Consider the following 13,633-nt stretch of genomic DNA (forward strand, 5'->3'; position numbering starts at 1 on the left):
CAAACAGAGAGTGTATATACACTCACCAGCAACTTCGTTAGATCCACCTGTTTAATTGTTAGTTTGCACAAACAGCTAATCAGGCAATCACATGGCAGCAACACAGTGCATTTAGTCATGTAGATGTGGTGAAGACCACTTGCTGAAGATCAAACTGAGCATCAGAATGAGGAGGAAAGAGGATTTAAGTGACTTTGAATGTTGCATGGTTGTTGGTCTGATTATTTCAGCAACTACTGATCTACTGGGATTTTCACACACAACCATCTCTAGTGTTTCCAGAGATGGTCTGAAGAAAAGAAAATATCCAGTGAGCAGCAGTTGTCTGGACCAGAATGTCTTGTTGATGTCAGAGGTCAGAGGAGAATGGGCAGACTAGTTGGAGATGATGGAAAGACAACAGGAAGTCACATCAGCAGTGGATCCTAGCAAGGTCTGCAGAACAGCATCTCTGAACACACAACACATCCAGGCTTGAAGCAGATGGGCTACAGCAGCAGAAGACCACACCGAGTGTTTGATCTTCAGGAAACTGAGGCTACAATTCACACAGACTCACCAACACTGGACAATAGAAGATGGAGAAACGTTGCTGGTCTGATGAGTCTCCATTTCAGCTCCACATTCAGATGCTTGGTTCAGATTTAGGTGGAAACATCATGAAAACATGGATCCATCATGCCTTGGATCAACGCTTCAGGCTGCTGGTGGTGTAATGGTGTGGGGGACTTTTATTGGCCCACTTTGGACCCCTTAGTACCAACGTGGCCGGTTTAACCACCACAGCCTACCTGAGTATTGTTGCTGACGATGTCCATCCCTTTATGACCACAGTGGAGCATCTTCTGATGCTACTTCCAGCAGGATAATGCACCATGTCACAAAGCTCAGAGCATCTCCACCTGCTTTCTAGAACATGACAATGAGTTCGCTGGACTTCAACGGCCTCCACAGCCACCAGATCTCAATCCAACAGAGCAGCTTTGGGATGTAGTGGAACAGGAGATTCTCATCAAGGATGCAGCCGACAAACCTGCAGCAACTGTTTGATGCTGTCATGTCAATATGGAGAAAACCTCTGAGGAAGGTTTCCAACACCTTGTTGAATCCATGACACCAAGAATTAAGGCAGTTCTGAAGCAAAAGGGGGTCCAACCTGGTACCAGCAAGGTGGAGCTGATGACGTGGCTGGTGAGTGTACTATATTTTTATGGGAAGGAATCAAAGCTATTTTCACTTTGATTATGAAGTTTCAGACTAACATCAGTAAAGCCATCTAGTCTGTACCTCTAATAAATTTGTTTGTGTTACATTTTTACTTTTTTTGTAAGGATTTTTATTTTCCTCACACCCGTCCACTCTGACAGGCCATTGATTCATCCGGCTAACTCGCACTTTACAAATCCCTTCTGATCCTTCAAGTGGAAAGCATACGGACCACAAAGTTTTCCAAACGACCTCTTAAAAAATAAATACAAAATAAAAAAAGAAATATCTCACCTGTCCCAGGAAAAACCTCAAAATATTTTAAATGTTTACTGTCTGATACGTAATGGCCAATGTCTGAAGAGAAATGTGAATATAGGTGTATGACCAGACACCTGCACGTAGCAGGTGTTATAGTACCTTTAAAACCAGATACAACTCTAGATTATTATTCAACTTAAAATTTTACCAGCTGGAATAATCCCCTAGATGAAGGTTTAAAATGTTTTTTAAAAGATGAGCTCCAACACCAAAAGCCTGAAAAGTAAACACAGCCTGACAGGGAAGAATTAGGATGATTTAGCAGCTTATTTAAGGTTTAATTATTGTTCATTATGTCATTGTACTCGGCTGCTCTGCTCTGTGTGGCCCGCTGAAGGTCTGACCGCAACACTTTAGCATTTCTGTTCAGCTGGATGACCAGAAAAAGATTATGTTCACACATGATAACAACAAAACAGTAAGAAATGATCAATAAATAAGGCATGGAAGAAAAAGAAATGACAACGAAATTAGCATTTAAATTAATAAAATAAAAAAACAATGTGCACACAACATTCTTGTTAATAGCGACCAGCTTGACCTTCATTTTCAGTCTTTTGCAAAAAAATAAAGGAGGCCTGAACTGGTCAACATGTAGAGATGTCCTGCGGAGGGGACTTGGGCTTCATGGCTGATGAAGATTAAAACAGGATCTTTTCAGAATTCAACCGCAAAGTTTGTCATGTGACAGGCATCTGCAGTCAAACAAATGCTCCTGTCACCATTAAATATATATATAGATATATATTTAAAAAACAAAAAAGAGGAAAAAAGCAACAGGACTGATCCATTGGAAAGCAATTTCATCCTCAGAAGCAGCAGCTCTCTGTCACATCAACAACAGCGCTTATCGGGAAACTTAAAGATGCTGGACAGCTCCGCTTATGCTCCCCAAACATCCTCAGACGATCCAATCAGAAAAGTGCTGCTCCTTTTGAGTTTGGAGATACCCAAACGGAGATTGAAGGGATTCACTTTTAAAGAAAGGAAGGGGGTCCAGATGTGGTGGCTGGTTGCAGACCGGACATCTGAGTGGAGGAGGAGGAGGAAGAAGGGGAGGAAGGGAAGGTGCAGTTAGCTAGCATGTTCGGAAGCTCGTCCTTTAGCGGTCTTTAAGTTCTCTGGTCACTCGCTTTGTGATCCGACCGCACAGCAGCCCCACCAGGAAGAGGACACACACGCAGAGCGCGATCACCAGCAGGATGTAGTTCTTGGAGGGCGACGTCATCACCTGTACAGCCAGGTCTGAGAAGCCGTCTGGTGGCGCCACCTGCAGGCCAGACAGAGGAGGGGACACGCTGAGCTGTACTGTACGAATGTTTCTGTTTTCTGTCTGTCAAACTGTTATCATTGGTGATTTTCAGAGATGAAACTAAAGACAGAAAAAAACTGATGTGACTTTGTCTCAGGCTGCCAGTAACAACAGCCAAAAAACTTTAATATTGGTTCTTACTTAGTCCGCCATGTGTCAACACAACACTGGTTCATTCCTTGAGTTTGGAGCCTATTTATGTTTTTTTTTATTCCATTCATTTTTTGTACCGTTACGAGTCGCGGGTAAGCTGGAGCCTATCCCAGCATTTTTAGCAGGTACACCCTGGACAGGTCACCAGTCCATCGCAGGGCCAACACAGATAGGGACAAACACACACACACACTCCTAGGGAGAATTTAGAGTGACCAATTAACTTAACATGCGTGTCTTTGGACGGTGGGAGGAAGCCAGAGAACCCACACATACACGGGAAGAACATGCAAACTCCACACAGAAAGGCTACCGACCCCCAGGTTTGAACCTCCCCCCAGCTGAGGCTTGAACCAGCAACCTTCTTGCTGTGAGGCTGCAGTGCTAACCACCACAACACTGTGCAGCCCTTGTTTTTTTTTTATTTATTAAAAACAAGTGGAAAACAGCAGAGAACCATTGCTTGAAAGAAAATCTGGCTGCTTGGAAGCAAAATAAAAAGAATGGTGGATCAACACTTGCTCGGAACTGCATCTTGACAGCTAACGGATGCATATGGAGAAAATGCAAACAGAATATCAACTTAAAGTTGATTTCAGGTTGTGCAAGAGACACCACTCCGTTAATTTGCAGACTGTAAGAAAATTAATGCATCCAACTTTAAATGTAACTTCCAAGAAGGTATGAAAAACTATTTTCACCTCTGCAACTTTATTTATAACGCACTTTAAAAACAACAAAGTTGATCAAGTGCTACAACGTGCAACATAGCATTAAAATAAATAGCATATGACCGTGTCCAGGACCAGCTTGTTGGCAGTAACTAAAATTCACTACCTTTGTTGCTTCAGCATCTTTTTCACGTTCACATCATTTCACGTTTCTATCATATACTGATGTATGTTTCTTATGTTTTACGAACCTTTAAAAAAAAAAAAAAAAACTAAATCTAGTTACAAAAAGTTAATATTTACAGAGCTGACCATCCTTCTTTAGAACTTTGTTTAAAAAAAAAAGATGTTTGCTAGAGGAGGTGGACCAAGATAACGAACGTCATCACAGTCTGAGCAGCTGCCCGTCGCCAACCTACTGCAGTAATTCTTCTCTCAATCAGTGGAAAATGTGGTTAACACCCAATCATGCAACGAAAAAAAGTCTAATAATGTGAATTTGGAAAAATAATATACAATAGGTTATAGAAAATTAAGGTGATACTGACCACAGTGTGATAATGTCTGAGTCAGTTTGTTATCAGTTTTACTTTATGATACGGTGCTCCAACATGGTGGAAAATGCATCAAACAGCATTGATTTATAATTATTTACTTTCCCCTATTTAATATGAGGCTTATACAATTAAAGGATGTAGGCTCCGCAGTCCAGCTGTTCAAGTTATAAAAGCAGCATTATTTCGATTATTATTATGACTTTTATGATGAGTTGTCTGGTCATCGTACTTATAATGACAACGTTGATTGAATATAAAAAATTGAAAATCTTGGGAGAGCAATGTGAACAGTTAAATGTTTTCTTTTGTTTTTTTTTTTACATCCAGCTTATTTTATAGAGCAAAGGATCTAAATGGAAAGTCTGTAATGATTTGTTTTTTAAACCAAATTGTAATATTTTGTTTTTCTTTAATAAAAAGAACCTCAAAAAAAGCAAAACCTGCAAAAGGATCATTTTTAAAAGTTGCTGAAAGTTTTAAAAAAAACCATCCTGCATTCCTGGCAGTGGTTCTTGGGTAAAACTGTGACTCCGCTCGAATGGATGAAAAGCAGGATGCTTCAGTGTTGCTTCATGGCGCAGGAGTCCTAGCAGCATTTACTTTTTCTTCTTCCGTTTTCCAGATGCCATTAAAGAATGGAAGGGAGCCTCGTCTGAGAATATAGCTTCAAGCTAATCCTCTGTTGTCGATCCTGGTGATTGGTGGGCAGTCCTGAAGCCTTCTTTACTGCAGTTGGAGCTTTCTGAGTATGTGGTACACGGTTAATTCAGGTGCCGTTTTCCTGCATGTACAGTAGGTCCATGGTTTATGCAAAGCAATGACAGCTGCAGTTTCTTACGTAGCAACTGTTGCTGACAGATGAAGATATTTCCACTCCCAGTTTGCTGTTAAATATTACTGAAAGTAGTCATGTGACTTCAGCTGACATGTTTTCATTCACACGTTACCCTCTGCTGATGATGTGATCCCATAATGATGTTGGGTAATAATTTCACAGCAGGACCAAAATACAATAAAAATTGTTGTGAGGAATTAGGAAAGATGTCTCTGACTGCTCTTTACAACAATATTGAAGCAGCATGAATTATCAACACAAACTCCCAGCATTACCTTTGCAGCATAGCTCCACATGTCGATGCGGTCTTGAAGTCTTTTCTTACACTCAGGCTGCAGGCGAACCCTCTTGTCTTGTAACGCCTCCATCAGACACGACATCTCTGCATGACAAGAGACATGGATTAAATCTCCCCAAGAGGAAACTCTGCAGGCCACAGGTCAGCCAGTGATCAGAACTCATCCACATCCTGATACAGATTCATCTGCACAGATGTGAAAACACTGAGCAAAAGCACCCACGTCGTCCTCTGCCCGGCGTGATGGCGGCACAGTGGTGTTTGAGGTCCAGAGCGCAGGCCGTGTGGAGGACCGGGTCCACAAAGATGTCTGCTTTACTCTCCTTTAGCATGTTCAGGACTTCCTGCAAACAAAACAAACAACAGGAGTTTCTACAGTTTCTTTACGTGGTGCACCAACTATTCAGACCCCATGAGAAAGCTCACTGAGTGTTGTGTGTTGCCAGGAAACCCACTCTGCTCTGATTGGTCTGACTTCATGTGACACAGCTTAAGAATAATCCAAGAGCAGCCTCAGTCATCAAGATTAATTATTTTCTGGGATTTAATACCTACAATCTTTTAAAACACCTACAAAACTTCCTGTTTTGCCATTGCTGGGTCACATCATGTTGTACAGGTGGCACAGAGAACAATAAAGTTCAAATAAAAACATTTAATTTATTTATATATCCATGAGGACTTTCCTGCTTTTTCTTTTTACTTTACTTGATTTTAATTTTCTGCAGCTGCTACTTTCACAGTTTCCTTTTTATTCTGTCAATATAATATTATTATTATGAAAATATCGATCAGTAAAAAAAAGGATAATTTAAAAAAGATAGAGTTCAAATGTAACACATATAAGTTTACTTACTGAGTGAAAACTGCTTTGCTAAGCTCACAAACTGATTTGCTGCTGTTTTAAAGTTTAATACATTGGAGGCTTCTATTGAAGTTATTATATTTTATGTCATTCTAATACCACCTGATACACTGGCTTTAAAAAACGTGAAACTTTATTTACAGCAAGACTACAGAACTATAAGCAATGCTGTGGTTAAGAAAAGACTTTATCATCTTTTGCACAGAAAAAGTATGAGCACTGACATAGAATCAAACTCATTTAAGTGCATGCTCACCAAGTCCATCAAGAGCTTGCAAATAAAGTAGTGCAATACTACTGACTACTGGAATGGTGTGGAATAAAAGTCTATATTTATCCCTCCTACAGAATCAAAGTCTTTACTGTCATTGCATAATTAAACCCAGTGACATTTGAGATGCTTCTCCTAGTAGTGCTAAAAGACAGACAGTGACATAGGCAAGATGGCGGCACACACTGGTGCTGCGGCTGTCTGCTCATGGATTTAGTGCTACTTTTTATTCGTTTTGTCTTGTATGTGTCTGCAAACTACGTGCACAGGTTAGCACCATAAAGCGTCTTCCTAATGATAAGTGCTGATACCCCTCATAGAGGACACAAAAAGTTCTGTGGCCATCTTTTTGGCTTGTCTAAAGTTGTGTCTAGACCAGCTGCTAAAGACACAGAACCAAACTGGGACTCCGTACTCCAGGATACTTTGTATGATGGTGCAGAAAAAGCTGGCGAGGAGCTTGCTGCTCTCTCTGAAAGAGCTGAATTCAGCAACTTTTTAAACACACTCACAGGTTTTCTGCTGCTTGTAGAACTCATTAGTTAGGACATCGAGTTTAATCACCTGTGAAACAGTTGAATCAGCTTTATTCGCCAGCTATGAACACATACAAGGAATCTTTGTGCCAGAAGATGTCACTCTTGTGGAAGTATGTTGGAAAACTGTCACTTGAACATGACCATTGTAGGACACTTGATAACAGAGATGATGACATCTGATGTACAGGTTGTTCTGACCTCCTCGCTCTGCAGCCTCTTCAAATCTCCCTCACAGTTTTGAAATCCTTGGCGCATTCAGCACTGCAGCCTGAATTCACCTTTTGCTTGTCATTTATGCCAGAACGATGACGGCTTTCCAGCTAAAAGTACTTGTGTACAGGATTTAGCTTCAGTTGTTTTTACTGTCTGAGGCTCAAGTCATGACAAAAACTACATTTCTAAGAAAGAATGGATAAATAATGACATTTATTTTGAGCACCTTTTTACAGGCTTCCTGTTTGATTTTCAGCAGGTTGACTTTTAGACACTCCTCCACCTGACCGGTCTGCTCCTGAGCAGCTGCCTCCTCCGCACACAGTCTGGAGATCTACAGGAGAAGAGAGGAGGAGGAATGACTGAAAAAATGACACAAAAATGAAGTAAAACTAATGAACAAGCAATCAGAGATGAAAAAAATAAAGTTTGTGTAGCATCTGTCACGCAGCTTATGGAGAGATCTTATTAACAGACTGTTCAGAAATATATAAACGTTTTGTTTATATATTATATCGAGATGTCAGCATGGATAAGATGATCTCTTATCACTTTCCCTGCAACAACTTCGTTTTTATGGTAAATCTTTAAGAAGAGCTGTTTTCAGCCTGTACATTTTTTAAACCTTTTCTCATGAACTGATCCGATGAGGAAACCCAACGACCAGGATGACCCTGAAACTGATCATTAATAGGTCATCAAGATCATAAAGAGTTGTTTTCTTAAAGATAACAACTTATTAACAAATTATCAGCATGCCTATAGAGAAAAATATTCCACGGCGACCGCTTTAACCCAGATGACGGATGACTGGTTTTGGGAAATGGAACATAATAATATTGGAGTTGTATTACTTGACTTTTCGGCTGCCTTTGATATAATGGATCATAAGATTTTGTTGGAAAAACTGGAGTCCTATGGCTTTGTGGAATCAGCATTACAGTTAACTCTAGTTTTGTCTCGTCTGGATTATTGTTCTTTGGTTTTGGTAAAAGCATCATTAAACAATATCAGAAAATCACAGTTGGTACAAAACAAAGCAGCACGTGTTGCTCTGAAATTAGTTTTATGATAAATGTTGCTAAAATGCACGATCGACTCTCCTGGTTATGGGTGAAGGATAGATGGTTGATTAATTTTTTAAATAATATTATTATGACAAAAACACCATCTATGTTTTACCAGAAACGCCCTTTTAGCAAAAACACACATAATTACTCAATAGGGCTGTGTTCCACTCTACCAAAATGTAAAACCACTTTAGGCCAACGTACAGTGATGTTTAGAGCCATGCGTTAGTGGAACTCACTACCACAAATTATTATACAACAATGCACTGCTTATCGTTTTAAAAAGCAACTGAAAATATACTAGAAAAATGATCAGATTTAAATTGAATAATGTGCGAGTGTATTTTTGTATGATAGTATATAAGAATGACTACATTGTAAATTAATGTATAAATTATGACAATGTATGGGAATTAATATTGTATTTGTCGAAAATGTAAGATGATCAAAATGTTATTTTAATATTTGTAATCTGTTAAAAATGTAAATTGTATACTTTTTCTACTGTAAACTGATCCCAGGAAGAATAGCTGATGCAGCATGCTGCTGACGCTAATGGGGATCTCAATAAACACAAACATAAACAAATGCCAGAATTACCAAAGAGCTGAATTCAGGGTCTGATACTGCTTGTATTCATGTAACATCGCGCAACATGAAGTTGCGTGTAACATGAAGTTGCGTGTAACATGAAGTTGTTGACAATCCAGCTCATTGTAGACCAGAATGTGTGTGGTTAATGTGTTTTGATCGCTAGAAAATGCCTTATGTTTACATTGTTTTTGGCTGTTCCAGTTATGGAAATCATGAAAATGATCGAAGTTACTTCAGGGTCCCTCGTGAAAAGAAAACAAGCCAGGGAGTTTACAAAAATTTTTTAAAAAGTCAAAGCATGCCAGAGTTGGCAGAGATAACGTCTTTTAAGGTCTGTAAATTACTTTACTTCTGTTGGTTTGGGTCCTTCTCTGCTAGCTTCTGCTATGTTGTGGGTAAATGAAAGCTCATGCAGAAATAAAAACTGTTTCAAAGATTATGGTTGCTAACCAAGAAGCCATCAACAACATGTGATTCGAGCTCATTTTAACTTGAGCCAACGTTTCTGCTTCATCCACCAGGATGTTCTATCAGTATTTATATGTTATACCACTAACTGTCATGGGAGACATTAACATTCACATTGGCAAACCACAGCAGCTGACTTTCTGGCTCTCATCTACTCTTTTAATCTCAAACTGGTACACACTCCTCCAACTCACAAAGCTGGTAATACTCTTGACTTGGCACTGACCAGAAACTGCTCCACAGCCAACCTGTCCGTCACCCTGCTGCATCTCTCAGACCACTTCCTGGTTAAATTCTCTGTCTCCTTCCTCATGTCACCCAAGCGGCTCCAAAAATGGTGTCCTATTGAAGAAACTTGAGATCCCTCAGACCTACACAGCTGTCTGATGAGGTTTACTCTATGCTCCCTTCCCACTCAGACTTCTCCTTACTGTCTGTTAATGAGGCTACAGAAACACTCTGCTCCTCTCTCACCTCCTCTCTGGACAAACTCTGTCCTCTGGTGTCAAAACCAACCAGACAAAACCCTCCCAGTCCATGGCTCACAGAGGCTCTAAGGGATCACAGAGCCGGACTCAGGGCGGCAGAAAGAAAGTGGCGCAAATCAAAAGAGCACGCTGACTTGTCTGAGTACCAGCAAAAACTTGAAACTTTTACATTCAGCCTAAAGGCAGCCAAGATAGCCTTTTATCAGAACAAGATCCGCAATGCTCCCAACACACGACAACTGTTCATGGTGTTTAACTTTCTTCTATCTCCACCACCTGCTCAGCCTCCCACTGTGCTGACTGCAGAAATGTTTGCTTCCTACTTCACTGAAAAGGTCGCTACCATCAGTAACCAATTCACTGAGCCTGACCAACTCAGCCTTACCAAACCAGCTACTGGTGCCTCACTCTGCTCCTTCTGCTCTCTAAATGAGGACGAAGTCTCTAAACTTCTAGCCAACTCAAAACCCACAACCTGTCCTCTTGATCCTGTTCCCTCTGACATCCTGCAGAGCATTTTACCTACAATCAAAACTGCAGTAACCTATATTATCACCTCCTCTCTTAAATCTGGTGTCTTTCCCTCTGCCTTCAAGCAAGCTCGGGTTACCCCGCTGCTGAAGAAACCCACACTCAACCCAGCCCAGGTTGGAAACTACCGGCCGGTCTCACTGCTTCCATTCATGTCTAAACTACTAGAGCGTGCCGTCTTCAGTCAGGTCTCACAGTTCCTCCAAGTCAACAACCTGTTTGATCCATATCAATCTGGCTATAGACAAGGCCACTCTACTGAAACTGCTCTCCTGTCAGTTACTGAATCCCTACGGGTTGCCAGATCAGGTGGTCAATCCTCAGTCCTTATACTGCTGGACCTGTCCGCTACCTTTGACACGGTCAACCATCATGTACTGTTCTCCACACTCTTGGAGCTTGGCATCTCAGGATCTGTTCTCTCGTGGTTTATGTCCTACCTCACAAGAAGATCCTTCAAAGTATCTTGGCAAGGGGGCGTGTCCAGATCACATGGGCTGACAACAGGGGTGCCTCAAGGCTCGGTGCTCAGCCCTCTTCTCTTTTCACTATACACCTCCTCACTCGTTGCAGTCATTAACTCTCATGGCTGCTCCTACCACTGCTATGCAGATGACACTCAGCTTTTCCTTTCTTTCCCACCTGACGGCACAACCGTCTCAATGTGAATATCAGCATGCCTTTTTGATATCGCCGCATGGATGAAGGATCGCCACCTTTAGCTAAATCTGTTCAATACTGAGCTTATTGTCTTTCCAGCCAATCGTTCCTTACCGCCACAGATAACCGTGCAGCTTGACTATCACACTTGTGCCAACGTCTTCTACCAGTAATCTTGGTGTCATGGTAGACAACCAGCTGACTTTTAAGGACTATGTTGCCTCGGTTGCTCGATCTTGCCGATTTGCTCTCTACAACATCAGGAAGATCAGACCCTACCTGACTGAACACACGGCACAAGTCCTGGTCCAGGCTCTGGTCATTTCATGCATTGACAACGGCAACTCCTTATTGGCTGGCCTGCCTGCATGCTCAGTTAAACCTCTGCAGATGATCCAGAAAGCAGCAGCACGTCTGGTCTTCAACCAGTCCAAAAGAGCTCATGTCACTCCGCTGCTAATCGCTCTTCACTGGCTTCCAGTTGCAGCACTCATCAAATTTAAAGCTCTGCTTCTGGCTTACAAAACAATAACCCAAATGGCTCCTGTCTACCTTCACTCCTTAATCCAGAGCAATACTCCCTCTCCACAGTTACGCTCTGCCAGCGAAAAACGCCTAGTGCTCCCACCACAACGTGGCACAAAATCAGTAGCTAGACTTTTCTCCTCTGTTTCGCCCAGAAGGTCAAACAAAAGGCTGACAGAAACACCAAAAGTTGTCCAAAAAATAAAAAAATGCAATGATATGCAGCTCTCAAAAAATGGAGAAACAGCATCAGTTTCTGATGAAGCATCAGGCTGACAAAGTACCGGCTGACAAACGAGTAAGAGCATCAGCAGAAAACCAGAGCAGCCTCCATCAAGCTCTCCCAAGTGTTTGAGCTGCTCTTGGAGGTTGTCCTTCAGAAGATCCACGGAAAGAAATAATGATGAAACTACAATAGGAAAGACTGCTGTGTAAAAAACCCTGGACGTTTATGGTTGGTTGAGCAGCCATAACTATAATAACATAACATATAACATCACCAAAGAGGAGCCACATTTCATGAATCAAATTTTATGTAGATAATTCTCATGAAAGAATAGATGAATTGTAAATCCGGAGGAGGGAAATTTGCCATGAACAGCACAGCCTCATGAGCCATTTCAAAGTTTAAAATGTATAATTTAATTCAGTCCTGTGAAGCTGGAACTTTAAGTCTGCTTTTTATTTTTTTTCATTTTTTCTTCTACTGAGCATTTGTGTTTTAGATAATTTTTTTCTGAAACCACATTCTTGTTTACAATAATTTAAATAACCATCAATGTATGGCTGGGGTCCAGCGTCGGTCCTTGAGAGCCTCAGTCCTGCAGGTTTTCAATGTCTCCCTGCTCCAGCACACCTGACTCATATTAAATGGATCCAACAGCCTATGAAGTTCTGCAAAATGACTTTAATCAATCTGAATCAGGTGTGTTAGAGAAGGGAAAGATTGAAAACCTGCAGGACTGTGGCCTTCAAGGTCCAGGGGCCTTATTTATCAAGCTTGTGTAGGTACAAAAACTGGCATATGCCAAATATAGTCAACTTTTGGGATTTATAAAAACCAAACTTGACGGGAAAATGTTCCTACCTCCACAGCAACTCAGGCGTACGCACAAAGTCTGGGAAAACAGGAAACGGCAACACCAACGGTACAAAATAAAATTGGGGAAATGTGAGACATTTGTGCACAATCCACTATTACCTTTCACACCACATTAGATGTTAAAGCTGTTTGCAGAAATTAATAGAGACGCACATTCCATATTAATTCTCCTAAGAGCACACACTCGGGGGGGAAAAAAACAGGATTTTCAGGAAAAAGGGAGATGATATTAATAAGAACCTCAACCACTAAAATATGTTCTGTCATTGTCAAACAAAACTTCTGTGTTATAAAATCCATCCAGCTAAATAAGGTAGACAGTCTGCTGCCAGCATCACAGAAAGTCATTCAGCAGAGCGGGACGTAGACCGGAGGTCTAGAAGCAACGCTAATGAAACACACAAGAGGTGGATTTCCTTTTATTTATTTATTCTTACACAATGCTTTTTAAAAAAATTGTTCCAATTTCTCCCAATTTCTGTCAAGACGGTCTTTATTTCCCGCAGCTCCTTGTCCACCTGGTTAATAGCGGTGATTGTGTCCCTCTGCACCACCCACCCAGCTGGAGCACCCAGCAACTAGAAAGAAATATTATTTAACACTAAATAAACTGCTACCAATCTCAGATGTATCTGTACATATTTATTTTATAAATTAAAACAAATTACCGGCATCATTATTGTCATTTAGCAGACGCTTTTCTCCAAAGCGATTCATCACTCTGGGAATCAAACTTCGACCTCCTGCATGGGAGACGGATGCTCTACCGACTGAGATATCCAGCCGGATGTTCCGATGCCTCTGGCATGTCTTCCCTTCTGACACTGTGATGACAGCATCTGCCACCTGCTGCCACTATTCTGCCTTTCTGACACAAGTAATACCCACGCCGTGCCCACCAATTACACATTTTTACGTTTTTCAACGTGGTCCATCAGGATCTCTGTCTCACCC

The 13,633-nt window shown here is 41.2% G+C and overlaps 1 protein-coding gene across 4 annotated transcripts in view; it reads right to left on the bottom strand.

Annotated features, from left to right (window-relative positions):
- Positions 1–1,132: 1,132 nt before the first annotated feature.
- The window catches only part of LOC121642313 (Golgi apparatus protein 1-like), a 43,447-nt gene continuing 30,946 nt past the window's right edge, over positions 1,133–13,633 (bottom strand). For all 4 annotated transcript variants that reach the window (XM_041989008.1, XM_041988990.1, XM_041988998.1 and 1 more), the window contains 4 exons: positions 7,468–7,575; positions 5,577–5,697; positions 5,331–5,437; positions 1,133–2,797 (listed from right to left, as the gene is read on the bottom strand). In XM_041989008.1, the coding sequence (XP_041844942.1) occupies positions 2,630–2,797; positions 5,331–5,437; positions 5,577–5,697; positions 7,468–7,575 (504 nt within the window). In that variant the 3' untranslated portion in view covers positions 1,133–2,629. The remainder of the gene's footprint in view (positions 2,798–5,330; positions 5,438–5,576; positions 5,698–7,467; positions 7,576–13,633) is intronic.

The sequence above is a fragment of the Melanotaenia boesemani genome, chromosome 1 (assembly GCF_017639745.1).
Source record: "Melanotaenia boesemani isolate fMelBoe1 chromosome 1, fMelBoe1.pri, whole genome shotgun sequence".
In the NCBI taxonomy this organism is placed as follows: Eukaryota; Metazoa; Chordata; class Actinopteri; order Atheriniformes; family Melanotaeniidae; genus Melanotaenia; species Melanotaenia boesemani.